Source organism: Labeo rohita, chromosome 7 (genome assembly GCF_022985175.1).
Source record: "Labeo rohita strain BAU-BD-2019 chromosome 7, IGBB_LRoh.1.0, whole genome shotgun sequence".
NCBI lineage: Eukaryota > Metazoa > Chordata > Actinopteri > Cypriniformes > Cyprinidae > Labeo > Labeo rohita.
The window spans coordinates 42,439,402-42,452,647 of record NC_066875.1 but is presented as its reverse complement, the minus strand read 5'-3'; the positions used below and the strand labels follow the sequence as shown (position 1 = coordinate 42,452,647).

The 13,246-nt window shown below is 34.4% G+C and overlaps 1 protein-coding gene across 2 annotated transcripts in view; it reads left to right on the top strand.

Moving 5' to 3' along the window:
* Window positions 1-7,334: 7,334 nt before the first annotated feature.
* ntrk3b (neurotrophic tyrosine kinase, receptor, type 3b) overlaps window positions 7,335-13,246 on the top strand; it is a 147,857-nt gene continuing 141,945 nt past the window's right edge. For both annotated transcript variants that reach the window (XM_051115276.1, XM_051115275.1), the window contains exon 1: window positions 7,335-8,206. In XM_051115276.1, coding sequence (XP_050971233.1) covers window positions 7,959-8,206 — 248 coding nt within the window. In that variant the 5' untranslated portion in view covers window positions 7,335-7,958. The remainder of the gene's footprint in view (window positions 8,207-13,246) is intronic.

The window sequence follows — 13,246 nt, the reverse complement described above, 5'->3', positions numbered from 1 at the left end:
TAAAAGAAATTGGATTTATTAGTTAAAAATATATAAATATTTTAAATAAATTCAGTTTATTAGTACTATAACAGATATATTTAAATAGTTGTACTTGTTTTATTTATAGCTAACAAATATGCATTACATTTATGTTTGAGTTGAAAAGAATATACATATTTGATATGAAATGTAAATGTAAACTAAGAGTATTCTTTAATTAATAATTGTTTAATTTTAATTCAACAAAATGTAAATTATAAATATATTACTTATATAATTTTACATTTTTTATGATTTTTAAAAAATTGAATTCAACAAAATATAATTTAATAAATCTTATATATTTTTTTTTAATTATAAATTATTTTAAGTGTTCAGTACAGCTGAGAAAGTCAAAACACTTTCAGACGAAGGAGTAATGGTACAGATGCTACATGTAGCTATTTATCATGTTATGTTAATTTTATACTCATCTAACATTATCTCTCTAAAGAATATACGACTTATGTCTTTTAAATAATTTATGGGACATTAATTTGTATCTGATTTGTGTAAAATGCCACCTATAGCCTATAGCATAAACAATATTTGCAACACATTGTAGTCAGCTTGTTGAGTCAGCATTCAAATTCATCAAATCAATAAACGTCTCAATTATTAAAAGGTGAAGTCTTTTGTTAGATTTATGCCATGTTATTTCCCAAATCCATTACATGTTGATAAAGGAACATATTGCTGCCTTTTTACCTGAGGCTTTAAATGCTATTACAGATGGAGAAGATCCAAAAGATTGATTAGATAACCTCTCAGTCCAGAGAGGATGGCAGTTTAAAATGACAGCCAGTCCTCAAACAGGTGATTAGGAGGATAATGTGTAAGCCGTAAGACTGCCACATTAAATACAGAGGAAATAATATATGGCAGCATTTATGCTCACAGAAAGACAAAGGCTGTGGATGCATCTTGCGATCAGCAGGGGTCTGACAGGTAGATAGAAACTAAAAGGCAGGAGGGGAATTATCTTTCTTTGAAGATGTTAGAAGCACCTAATATTCAGGTGTGACAAAGATTTAAAATCTTCATGAATGTTGCGCTTTGAAATGCTTGAATCAGTTTCATTGATTATATATTATTTAGGAAAAACAGTCTTATTTAACATTGTATTGTTATGTAAATTAATTGTACATTTTAATACTGGTGTCATGGTGTTATAAAATGTGTTTGTTAAAGGAGTCACATTTTTAATAGTGTAATTGTTGGCCAAATTAAATAGCTGTACTACTCAGCATAACACTCAGTTCTGATTTACGCTCTAGCACATCATATTAATTTTCTGAGGGTTTTCTTTGAGCAGGACTCTCATAAGCATCACTAAAATATTTTCACAAATGAAGGCACACTGCTCTTGGCATCCAGTTAGGGGAATGTTGTCCTGAAACAACTGTAAACAAACTGTAATTAAATATCCCAAATTAGACTGAATTCTCGGCTGAAATGTGCTGCTAAGTCATTGCTGTATGGTTCATTAGATAAGGACAGAATTAAATGACCGCTAAATGTGGGCTAGTTTGGGCTATGTTCACACCTCAATCTCCTAATTACACTTTTCTCATCTGTTTGTTTGTTTGTGAGGTCATTGACAGGACATCTTAAATGTTGCTCATGTTGGACAGACACACTGCTAAATCGACCTTGGTTATGTTTCAACAAATCTGACAATGATTTTTAATATAATATTATATTTTTCCTGGCATTATAATTTATCTTGTCACTTTCTACTGTCACTGCTCAATGAAAGTGTCCCAACTTAATGTACAATCAATATAAACCATTACATGCTTGCGTCTTTTTGTAGACTTTATATAATGCAGCTCATTATTATTTTATGATTCATATAATGGGTAAATCAAGCGTGCCATAATGGACAATGTAGAGCCACATTCAACAGTGGTGTGAGCTTTGAATAATTAGCCTGTATATGCACAATTCTACAGAATATAAAAATACATGAAGTCATATTCAGTAAAACAAAGACATTTTGTGTTGATTTGTCAATGTATGTGAACTTGAGAAGCAATTAATTATCTTTCTTGTTGCTTTGTCTATTTGAGACAAACAGGCCCATAATAAACTTAAATCCAAATGCTTTAAAGGGACAGTTCAGCAATCATTTAATCATCCTGATGTTGTTTCAAACATATGATTTTCTTTATTTTGCGAAACATAAAAGAAGATATTGTAAACAACGTTGGTAACCAAACTGTTTTGATTAGGCTATTAACTTACACTGTAAAAAAAAATCTCAAATTATCTTATTTTATGTTCTACAGATTACATAAAGTCATACAGGTTTGAAATGACATGAGTGTGAGTAAATGATGACAGAATTTTCATTTTTAAAAATTTAAAGCACCAAAATATTGCACCCTTAACTAGACTGGATCGCCTTATAAAACTGGTTCCCCTTATGATTAATAAGTGTTGCTTATCCACCTTATTTTTCAGTGCAGAAGTAAACTATTTTCTGTGAATGTGCGAGACTTCTGCTTCATTAGCCGTGATAGGGAAATAAGGAGAACAATAACAAAGTGCAATAAACTGTAAAATTGTTTGTGCTACAACCCAGTGTGCTTATAATTAAGACAAAAAAAAAAAAAAATATAGTAAAAAATGGCAGTTTGCAACATCAAGCAGCAAAACAAGCGGTTTTGTACAGCTAAAAACAGCTGGAAGTGGATGACACCGGAAGCCGGACACATTAAATTTACAAATTTCCCAATTTACGGGAAAACTACAGTGGATCAGAAGACATGGCAACCCTTAAATACAGCACTTGCAAAGCAGCCTTTCAAACATAAAAACATGACATCTCTGCAAGTGCAGCTCCTATCTCTTTGAATGTGGAAACATCCAATTTTTCAAAACTGTTCACCAAGCTTACGATTAAATTTCCTTTTTGAAATCACTAATGAAATCTAACAACAACTGCCTCATAAATATTGTTCGTTCTGCTCCTATAGACCTTTTTCCTGAGTAAAGGATGAGCGCCACCATTACAAATCCTGGTCTTCTGTTCCGGTCTCCATAGGAACCCATTCAAATAGCGCCCGTCTGTTTTTAATGTAGCTAACGTCGGCAGCTTCGCGTCATCTACACAATCATTAAACTTTGAGGAGCAAGGCACTGACAAATGATAGTCATTGCGACATCACAATGTGATGGCGCTATGGAGCCATGTGCTTTTAAAAAACATTTTAATTTAATAATACACTTTAACACTGTACTGCAGGTTATTTTTCATGTCCGTGGGTTGAAACGTCCCCAATAATGTTATATTTAACCCCTGGAATGTGAACTGTACCAGAGCACTGCCACCAAAAACATGTATTTTACCCCCTGGAATGAGATTTTGACCGGGGAACCCCCTTTGAAACATGATTGGACTAGTTTTGAGTAGTAATTGGCCGTTTTTTGTTGTGAAAACCTGGCAACCCTAATATTGAATGTTGCATTTTTCCCCATTCAAAACTATACGAGTAACACATTTTGGGTATTCTATCAGTGTTGCCAAGTCTGTGGTTTTCCCGCAGAATTGGGCTCCTTTAACACTGTTGCCGCAGGTTGTTTTTCATGTCCATGAGTTGAAGCGACCCCAATAACATAATCAAAACACGGCTGGGCTAGTTTTGGGCTAGTTTTGAGTAGCAAGTGGGTTTTGTTGTGAAAACCTGGCAACCCTGTATTCTATAGTCTTTGGTTTTAGTTCAAATTGCCAAATATATAATATATAGAGTCTTTGGTTGTTGTAATGTTACTTTGGTCAAAAATACCAAATACCAAAAGAGCGAGCTCGACGCCTGAAAGTTGCAGTGTTTACCATGGTGTCAATCATCGCAATTTCAAGAGTGAGTTATATTATGTACACACAGATTATGACAATTTAGGGGATTCACTCCCATATTTAAATGCGGTTGTCACTCCTGAAACTATACAGTCTGTACGTAGCCTGTAAGTGGAGGGATGCTATGATATACTGACATCCTTCAAGGCTGAAGTGAAAGTGAGTCCTGCCCTTGTTTCAGCAGTCGGTTTGACAGCTTCTCATAATTACCCTCGGGCATTCTGTCGCCTCAGGTGTGTCTCAAAAAAACCTTAAAGTACTTACACTACGCAGGCTCCTATTTATGTCTCATCAACAATGATAGCCTACTGTACATGACGCATGAATCTCTGCCATTTACTGGAGACCCATGTTTTTAAAAAATCCTAATTATATTCAGTCTAAATGACACTGTAACCTTGCATGAAGCATTTTCAACTCATTTTGAATGATGTGGATTTGAGCTTGAATGGTTTAAAATAATGTCAGCTAATTGTTGCCAGGCCATAATAAAAAAGGCATCTATATTATTCAGTAATACCACCTAAACTAGAGAGTTACTTTCAATATGACTAAAATACAGAATGCAGAAAAATCATATGTATTCCAATGAATGTCACAAAGAAAAGGTAACATCTCAGAAAAAGAAAAAAGAAATATATTTTGCCTAAAGAAAATAAATCTTGATTGCATGGCATTACAACATTATTTTCATGGCATTTAATCACCCAGTCTCAGAGGTTCTCAGTTTCTCATTACTGTAATATTTTAACTGTTACTGTATTACAAAAAAAGTACTGAAATACAATTATTAAATTGAATCGATTATTTATTTATTTATTTTAGCAATGAGAACTGGGGCAACAGTGTGCTTAACTGACATGAAATTGGCTTTTTAAATATAGATTTTCTATATTTTAGATTTAGTTTTATTTCATTGTATTTATAGTACGTAATAAGTAAAAATAAGTATTTATGCAGTGACATTAATATAATATAATATAATATAATATAATATAATATAATATAATATAATATAATATAATATAATATAATATAATACTCCCCCAAATACAGCTGCAGTTTTCCAGAAAACAAAAACGTCTTTGTCTAAAGTGTATTTCAGTTGCTCGGGAGGCTTATTTTTGTACCTGGCTGTTTTTGCACTGATTGCTCTGAATTACTTCTTGGAAGGCAGTGCTTAAAAGATGTAATGATGAGGGTGAGATGGTCACTGATGGTCTAGCATGTCCTTTTCCGGGATTTTAACAATAAAGAGCAGACCACGACCAGCGATTTGTCCTGCTGAACAGATGATATGCTTTAGTCAAGCTTTAGTTTTTTAGACCAGCACCAGGGGGTGTGGATGAATTCAGTGGTGTAAAAAGCAAGGCATCAAGGCATGTGGCATGCTGAATTTAAAGGGACAGTTCACCCAAAAATGAATATTGGGTCATCATTTCTTAACTTACTCTCAAGTTGTTCCAAACCTGCATGAATTTCTTTCTTCTAATGACCACAAATAAAGATATTCTGAAGTATGTTGGTAACCAAACAGTTGCTGGTCCCCATTAACTTCCATAGTATTTTACCATACTATGGAAGTCAATGGCGTTGAGCAACTGGGGGAAAAAACAGGATTCTAGGATGTTAAGATGCTGTAACTTGAAATGCAGGACAATACTGATCCCACCATTCAATTAATTAGCTCTTGGCTGTGAAAGCAAATTTTAGTGGGTCAAGTACTACAATACTCAGAGGGCAACCCACAATTCATTGCCATAACTGTTTATATGAAAATGTGCATGATGCATGTCATTATGCATTAAAAAAGGTCTCTCGATAAGCATTTTCCTTATCGACTTGTCTTGCTCGCTGCGTGTTTACATATAGTCTGAATAAATGAGGAAAAATCAAACAGTGTTACAATTAGCCCTGTTCACCTCTTATTGCTCATAGAAAACAATTAGCACTCATCTGGTATACATTGACACAAATTTATTAGGATGCGTTGAACATTATGCGGTAAACAAATGTATTTTAATGAATCATTTTGATGTACCCTATGACTTCATTATAAATAATAAGCTTGCAGACTGCATGAGATTCCACATAGGAGGTAGTCAAGATGTCACTGCAGATAATAGCAACTAGAAGCTTTTTATACCCGATCTGACCATTAAAGTGACTTTTATTGATGTAACTCAGAGTAGTCAGATTGATAGTCACATCTGAATAAAAATGGGTTATTTTAATGGAAGCTACCACATTTCAAGAACAACAATTTGGACAATAATTGAAACTCTTGATTTATAAAAACAATCAAAAAACATGATTACGGGAATGCACTTGCAATGGAAGTCTATATAAGTCACTGGAGTAAAATAAAAGTTGAAATATGCATGTTTTTTAAAGTAGAACCATTAAACAAATATTATAAGAAAGACTGGAGCTAGTTGTTTTTAGTTCAGGGATTTTTTTTAGGGTAGGTTTATCTTTCTTTCTTTCTTTCTTTCTTTCATGTTGGGCTGGCCAGTCTCGTCTTCTTAGACTTTTCCTGTTATGCTGACATTACTGAAATGCGCTATTCACAGTAAAACACAAATAGAAATGTTCAATAACAGGGCTTTTTTTCTGTTTCTTACCGTTTCTTTCCATAAACAATATGACAAACAACAATAATGAGGAAATTAATTTTGAACAAACCTTTAAGGTTTGGGTTTACTAAAAAATGAACAATGTAACTATTATTGCTTAGGAAAAATATACAGCTTATTAATCACTAAAGTTGTCACACTATAGTCAGTTGGTCTATTTGTCTTTTCTGCAAACTGTACCCTAGTGAAAAAAATAAATGTACTAAAATTGATTTAAAATACATTTATTTCATGTATATACTACAAATACATTTACATATTATGTACTTAATAAAAATACCCTGCAATTGTACTTTTAACATACTAAAATGGTCTATTTGAAGTCTGCTAAATTGGAACAACTAATTTTGTACTTAATGACTTTAATTGTGCAGAAGTCCAGCTAAAGATATATTTAAGTATATTTGATTGTGCTAAAGTGGAACTGCTGCAAGTATACTTTAAAGATTTTGCATTTAAAAACAGATATGCAATCCTCATCAGTAGTGACATTAAAGCATATTTATATTTAATATTAAGAAATGTGCATTGTGCACAATAGTACTCCAAATAAAGTTTATATTTTTATACCAGTAAGTCTCAAGCGATATGTCAGTAAGTATGTTACTTGAACTATACTTTGTATAAAATAAATGCATTTTAAATCTATTACTTTTTTACTAGGGTAAGCAACAAAATTCATGAAACTGCAAAAATGTATCGTACAAAAACATTGTTTTAGGTTGACAGATTGAAATTAATGTTATATTTCCATATCATGTTAAATAAAACATCCTGATATTTATGAAAAATACAGTTTTATTTTTTTTCTGAGAACACGCTTGAATCTGCAGTCAAAATCTCGTTTGAATACCTTATGACAACTTCCTCATATGACAACTAGCAACGGTTACTTGACATTAATTTCCAGTGTAAAACCATGACACAAAGTCAAGGACGCACAACGACGGCAACATAACTAATTTTAGCGGAAAGAAAACGCATCACTAATGACACTGGAATAAACGACAGTCGTTTTATATTAAAGTATTTTTTTCTCTGCGCAGTGGTCTTACATAAAAGCCTTTGCTGGTCGGGAATCCGATTCCTCCTCCTCCTCTTGCAGGTGTCAGTCTTAATTCTGTCCAGTAGGTGGGACTTTATACTCGTCATCCGGAGCATCGCCGCTTTCAGCAGTACTTTCCTCCGGCTTGGACACTGAGAGCATCTCTATGATGGACTGTGGAACGGAAAGTCGAGGCGAGTTCTGGCATTTGCACTTGTTCTTTTGATAAGGCGAGCAGATCACGAGCCCAACCTCGTATGATGTTCCCCGGCGCGCTCACTCTTATGTAGCCAACGCGTTTAGACATTTTACACTCATATCTTCATCAGCGATCTTCATCATCACCATCCTCATCAGACCTGGAAGACGTCGAGTCGTTCTGGACCCAAAAGTCATGGATGTATGGTTCTCTTCAGCGGTTCCAGTGTTCACCTGGAGGCTTCTCTTTCTTTCAAGCATCTTCCAGGGTTATTGGAGCTCCATGCTCGATTGTCCACTTACATGCAGCTGTTCGCCCGTTGAGATCTATTGCAATAAGTCCGACAGTGGAAATTTCTTCCCTTTACTTGCTCTACAAGATCCGGCGAGCAATGGCAGTAACAATAATGACATTGAAGAGCTCTTCAGGAACATCACGTCCATGTAAGTGGGCTTCTGTGCGTCCCTCTCCTACTGCGCAAAATTGTGATATATATATAAATATATATTCCGCCGCGACTTCCTCATATAGTCAAACTTGTGTTCTACATCAAATGTGCACAATTATGTCAACTTTTATTTCGCATTATGTGTATTTCAAAACTAATTTGACGATTTAGAGATTTAAGATCTCAACAAAGACATCAAATAATGATTTATTTCGTTTTATTTAAGAGCGTTTTAGCATATTGTCAAACATTGAGGATATCGATGATGCTAATGCCGTTTTGCTGGTGCCAATTTTATGTCGTGCTTCTGCATTCATTAATGATCAAAGCATGCGAGAACCTGTTTGCGTTCTCACTGATTTAATCAATGCAACCAAGTCTGCAATCAAGTATGTTTTTTCATACTATTGAATGAAACCTCCTTTTTAAAGAAATGCTCATTTTAAGCGTAGACATCGGAATTAGCAGCCTAGAAATGGATTGTTAGGTGCTCATTAATATTCGGATCTAAACATAAATCCATCGTTGTGACATTTATATTAAAGAAGTGATTGCAGTGATAATGTAACCCTGGTAATGAATGATTTGAAGCGAGCAGCTGTGCACCAACAGGTTACAGAGATTTCTTTCATTCAGCACTCTGGACAGCTCCCACAGACTGGGTGATCAAATTTACAGTTCTAAAACGTACATATTCATATAAAATATGAGAGTGATCTATCTGTTTTTCTTGCTGTCAGTCTGTTTCTGTCTGTCTGTTTGTCCATTTCATGGCTGGCTGTATATGTGCTACATGACAGTGTTTTTTTTTCAGCGAACACATGATTTATTTAGTTGCTGGCTCAGAAAATGGAGGGGATCCGTCAAAGTTTAGGTTTTTCAGGCAAAGTGTCTGTTCTTCGTGTGTGAAATTCTGTATAAGAGCTGGTTTGTCTTTCTCACTTAAGCTTTTTGAACCAAAATCTTTTAATTCTGAGTTTAATTAAGTTTGGTCTAAGGCTAAATGGATGTGTTTAGTGTATATGGTGTATATGTTTAAAATGAAATATTTACATTTATCCTTGACCTCCAGTTTAGTCTGAGACTGAATGGATTTATTTAGTATAATTAACATTTGTAATGCAACTATAGCAATCAAAGCAAGCATTCTTCTATATATATATATATATATATATATATATATACTAGTGCACTTAAAGCAAGCATGCATATGAAAGCTATGCATATGAAGTCTTTTGTGATGTTCTTGCAATAGCATTTAAAACGTATATGACTTACTACAAGCACATCATCAAGTTTGCATGAGGCCATTTTTGTGTTAAGTAGGTCAGGACTGCCATTTGAGAATTAAGAAGAACATCAGGGTTTGGCTTTTTACTGTGAAGAAGCATAACTATAGCAGCACTGACCCCGTATCTTTCTCTGCAGCCCCTGATATCCATGCACTGCTGGTGGAAGTTGTCCTTTAAAGCAAATCTGTGCTCAATTTTGTTTGTCTGTCTTGTAATGGCTATAATAGGGATTTTTGTTGGGGAAGCTGATTGTAGATCAGTGTAAGCGGGCTACTCTGAGCCATCTGCGGGGACCCCTCTTTTACTGAGGAATATAAATGAAGCACCTTCCGAGGCAACAATCAAAAGACGCATTGATAACCTGTGGGAGCAAAGGAGGTTCAAAAAGGAAGTGCTTGAGATCTGGAAACGAGGCTCGGGTTGAGCTGTTCAAGCTTTTGAAGTTTGTTTCTAAGGTGATTGTATTTTAATTAGCTTATGATGAATCATGGACACAAACGATGGTCGTGTTAGACATACTGTACTGTAGAGAGAGAAACTGACAGAGAAGAGAAGGTAGCCAGAGGCTGTATAGCAGTTTTCTTCAATATTGCATATATAAATAAAAACTTCAAAATCAGCTTTATGAATTTTACAATTTCCAAAGAAATTCGTAGTGTACTGAATTGTGATTTAATGACAGCATACAAGGGAATCTCAACAGACTTGTCAAAAACAAGTCTGGCTTATAAGGTTTATTAAATTACTTAATATTTTTATGTATTTATGTATTTATTTTTTGCAATAAGGCATGATTTTCTGCCAATTCCCTCTACAAATAATAATAATACAATTGAAAAGCAATTTTATATGCAAATTTATATATCAATATGAAATTATCAATACAATATGCATTTATACAATATGGTCAAAAAATAAACATTATATTACCGTATTACAGTAATGGGAAAATAATGAGAATCGCAGCTGAGAATAATGATAATTACAACAAAAAAAATCCCCAAAAGTAAAACATCCAGACACATTATGGTAATAAGAATTTTAAGAGAAATGTGCCTAATTCCCATTAACATAATGTCATGATGCAAAAAATCGTAATGGTCCTAAAACAGGCTTCATTTGCTTTATGCAAAATGTGATTTATTATCTATTTATCTTTTTCTTTTAATATTAGAGTGAAATATGACTGTCCGAGATTTGTCTGTATCAATTTTTACTTGGAAAACTAAAATGGTCATGCTTAAAAAGTGATAATACATGTACAATGACATGGGATATTCCATCCATTCATATTAATGAATGAAAAAGAATGAATAAGATCCGCTACCATCATTTGTCCCAATTATTGCACTAGATTATGAGGTTTGAGCTCATTTCTCCGTCCTAGCCTGGTCTCTGAACATGGACGCTGACTAAATGGGTGATGGGAAAGAGTTTAGGAGAAAAGGACAATGCCTTGGCGCTCTATAGAAACAGCGAGGATTTGTTTTTGCAGTGCTTATAGCTCTCTTTTTATTATAATCAGCAAATGTATCCCAAAATGTAATGTAATAAAGAGTTGATTTACCCTGCTGCTTCCTTAATTGGAAATGTGCCCATGTCAAGCTCAGTCTGTGTGTTAGTGGTGAGGATTCTAGGTCAAAAACGAGCACTATTCTTTATAATTAGAGAGCCTTCCGATAGCTAAAGTTCATCTGAAGGACCTGCAGTGCTTAATGCAGCATAATGCATAATTATGTTGTATGAAATGGATATAGAGAGCAGAAAGAAACTAGATCTAGAGCTTCTGTTCAATTTGAGGCAAATATTTTATTTGATCAAGTGTAGATTCTTGAGGCAAAACATGGCATACTTTTAGTTTAGTTTTGAAAATATTAATATTTTTACTTTAAAACCCCGCTGTGGTGAATATTTGGTGTTTTTAATATGCTTAAAGGCAAACCATGTGCAAATTAATCAGTCAACCCCACTGTTGAGCATTCTCTCTTGTAGCGTAGCAAAGAAATGCTCAGAAATGCAGTTTGAAATTACCTTTTGTTTCCTGTCGTCACAAAAATGTAACCAGACTTTCAGGGTGGTGCTAGATAGGTGTTGATTTTTAAAAGGTAGCTGTCTGAGATGGCAAATGGGAGCATGTCACATTAGCAACACTTATTAGCTGTTTGATAATGCTGTCAGGCTAATGAAATGAAGTACGTCGTAAAGAGCGATGCATAAAATGCATTACCATTCTGATACATCTTGCCTGCATAATCCACTCTTCCTTCTTCCTTCTTTTCTCTGAAATCTGTTTCTGGTTCAAAGATATTTGCCTGAATTAATCCAATATTGCCACTTGCCACTGTGTAGCATTTGCTACTTCAGTTAACTGATTTGAAGGGGAGCCAGAATGGTGTAAAGGAGGGGGAAAAAAAATGCATATTCATAGGTCATTCTTATATACTAAATGAGGTAAGGGTGTAGAGTTATTTTGAAGCTATAAGGCATGAAAAAAGCATTTTCACAGGAAAAACATTCAAATATGTCATTTTGATTATCAAAGCAAGAGGACACAAATGTTTCATTTAAGAAACAGTTTAAATAATTTCTGTCATATTTGTCTCCATGGCTTGTCTCAAGAATCGGTGAAAGATGAGGGCAGACAGTGAAAAAATGTGACAGTTCAAATTAAATGAGCAAAACATCTCATTAAAAAGATCACATCATGAAATAATAATATGGTAGCTGTAGAAACTAGAGCTGGGAGGCACACATCTCACATTTTGTTTCTGAAGGCGGTGAAAAACAAATCTACATATAGTTTAATGGCAGCAGCAGCACCAGTGTGACAGCAGCGCGACGCCACAATGACACTCTTTTCGATTTCGCCTGCCACCACAAGACTCGACTTTCAAGACGGCATTATTCCACCATGAAATATTGAACACTTTGAATCCATGAACAAAATTCCTTTGATCCTCCTTTTCTAGGTCACGTAAAATCCTACATGCCACAAATTCCTTACCAACACAACTATTTTTAGATCCAATTTAATTAACATTTTCTCTCTTTGAAAGCCTAATTTGTGCACACTAGGTTAGTAATGATTGCATTTTAAGCTAAAAGGGTAAAGACCTAGACTGCAAGGTTTTGGATGCGGTCCACAAGACTGTATATTACAAAATGCATCATGGTCCTACCTGCTGCATAACATGCTTGAATAGATTTCAGCCGCCGTTTGACGTATAGGTTCATATAATATCATGAAATGAAATCTGTCTGACATTCATGTGCTCCCTCTTTCCTTCAAGAATATGAGCTGAGTAGATATAGAGATTGAAATTGAAATACGGCAGAAAGATTTTAAATGGAAAATGTCCTATCCTATTAAAAGTATGTACGGTTCTTGTCATGTGTGAGATTCTCCGAGGGCTTGGAATATGTGAAAAATAGATGTACGAAACTGTCGCAGAATCCGATTTGACATATATTACATGAAAAGACTGCTGTCACTGTCACCGTTTTTGATTTTATATTAAATGTCTCTGTTATTATAATCCAGCTTCAGGCGCTGTACTTGTCTCTGTTGCGTGTCTGTATACATGCAGACTCTGTTTTGAAACCAGTGCACTGCCAAATTTTAAGGCAGCATCCTAAATATAATAGAACCTTGTATAACTATACAACTGGAAACATACAAAACCAGTTAATTGATATACATTATATATTCATTTCATTTATTTTAACTTATATTTAGCTATATT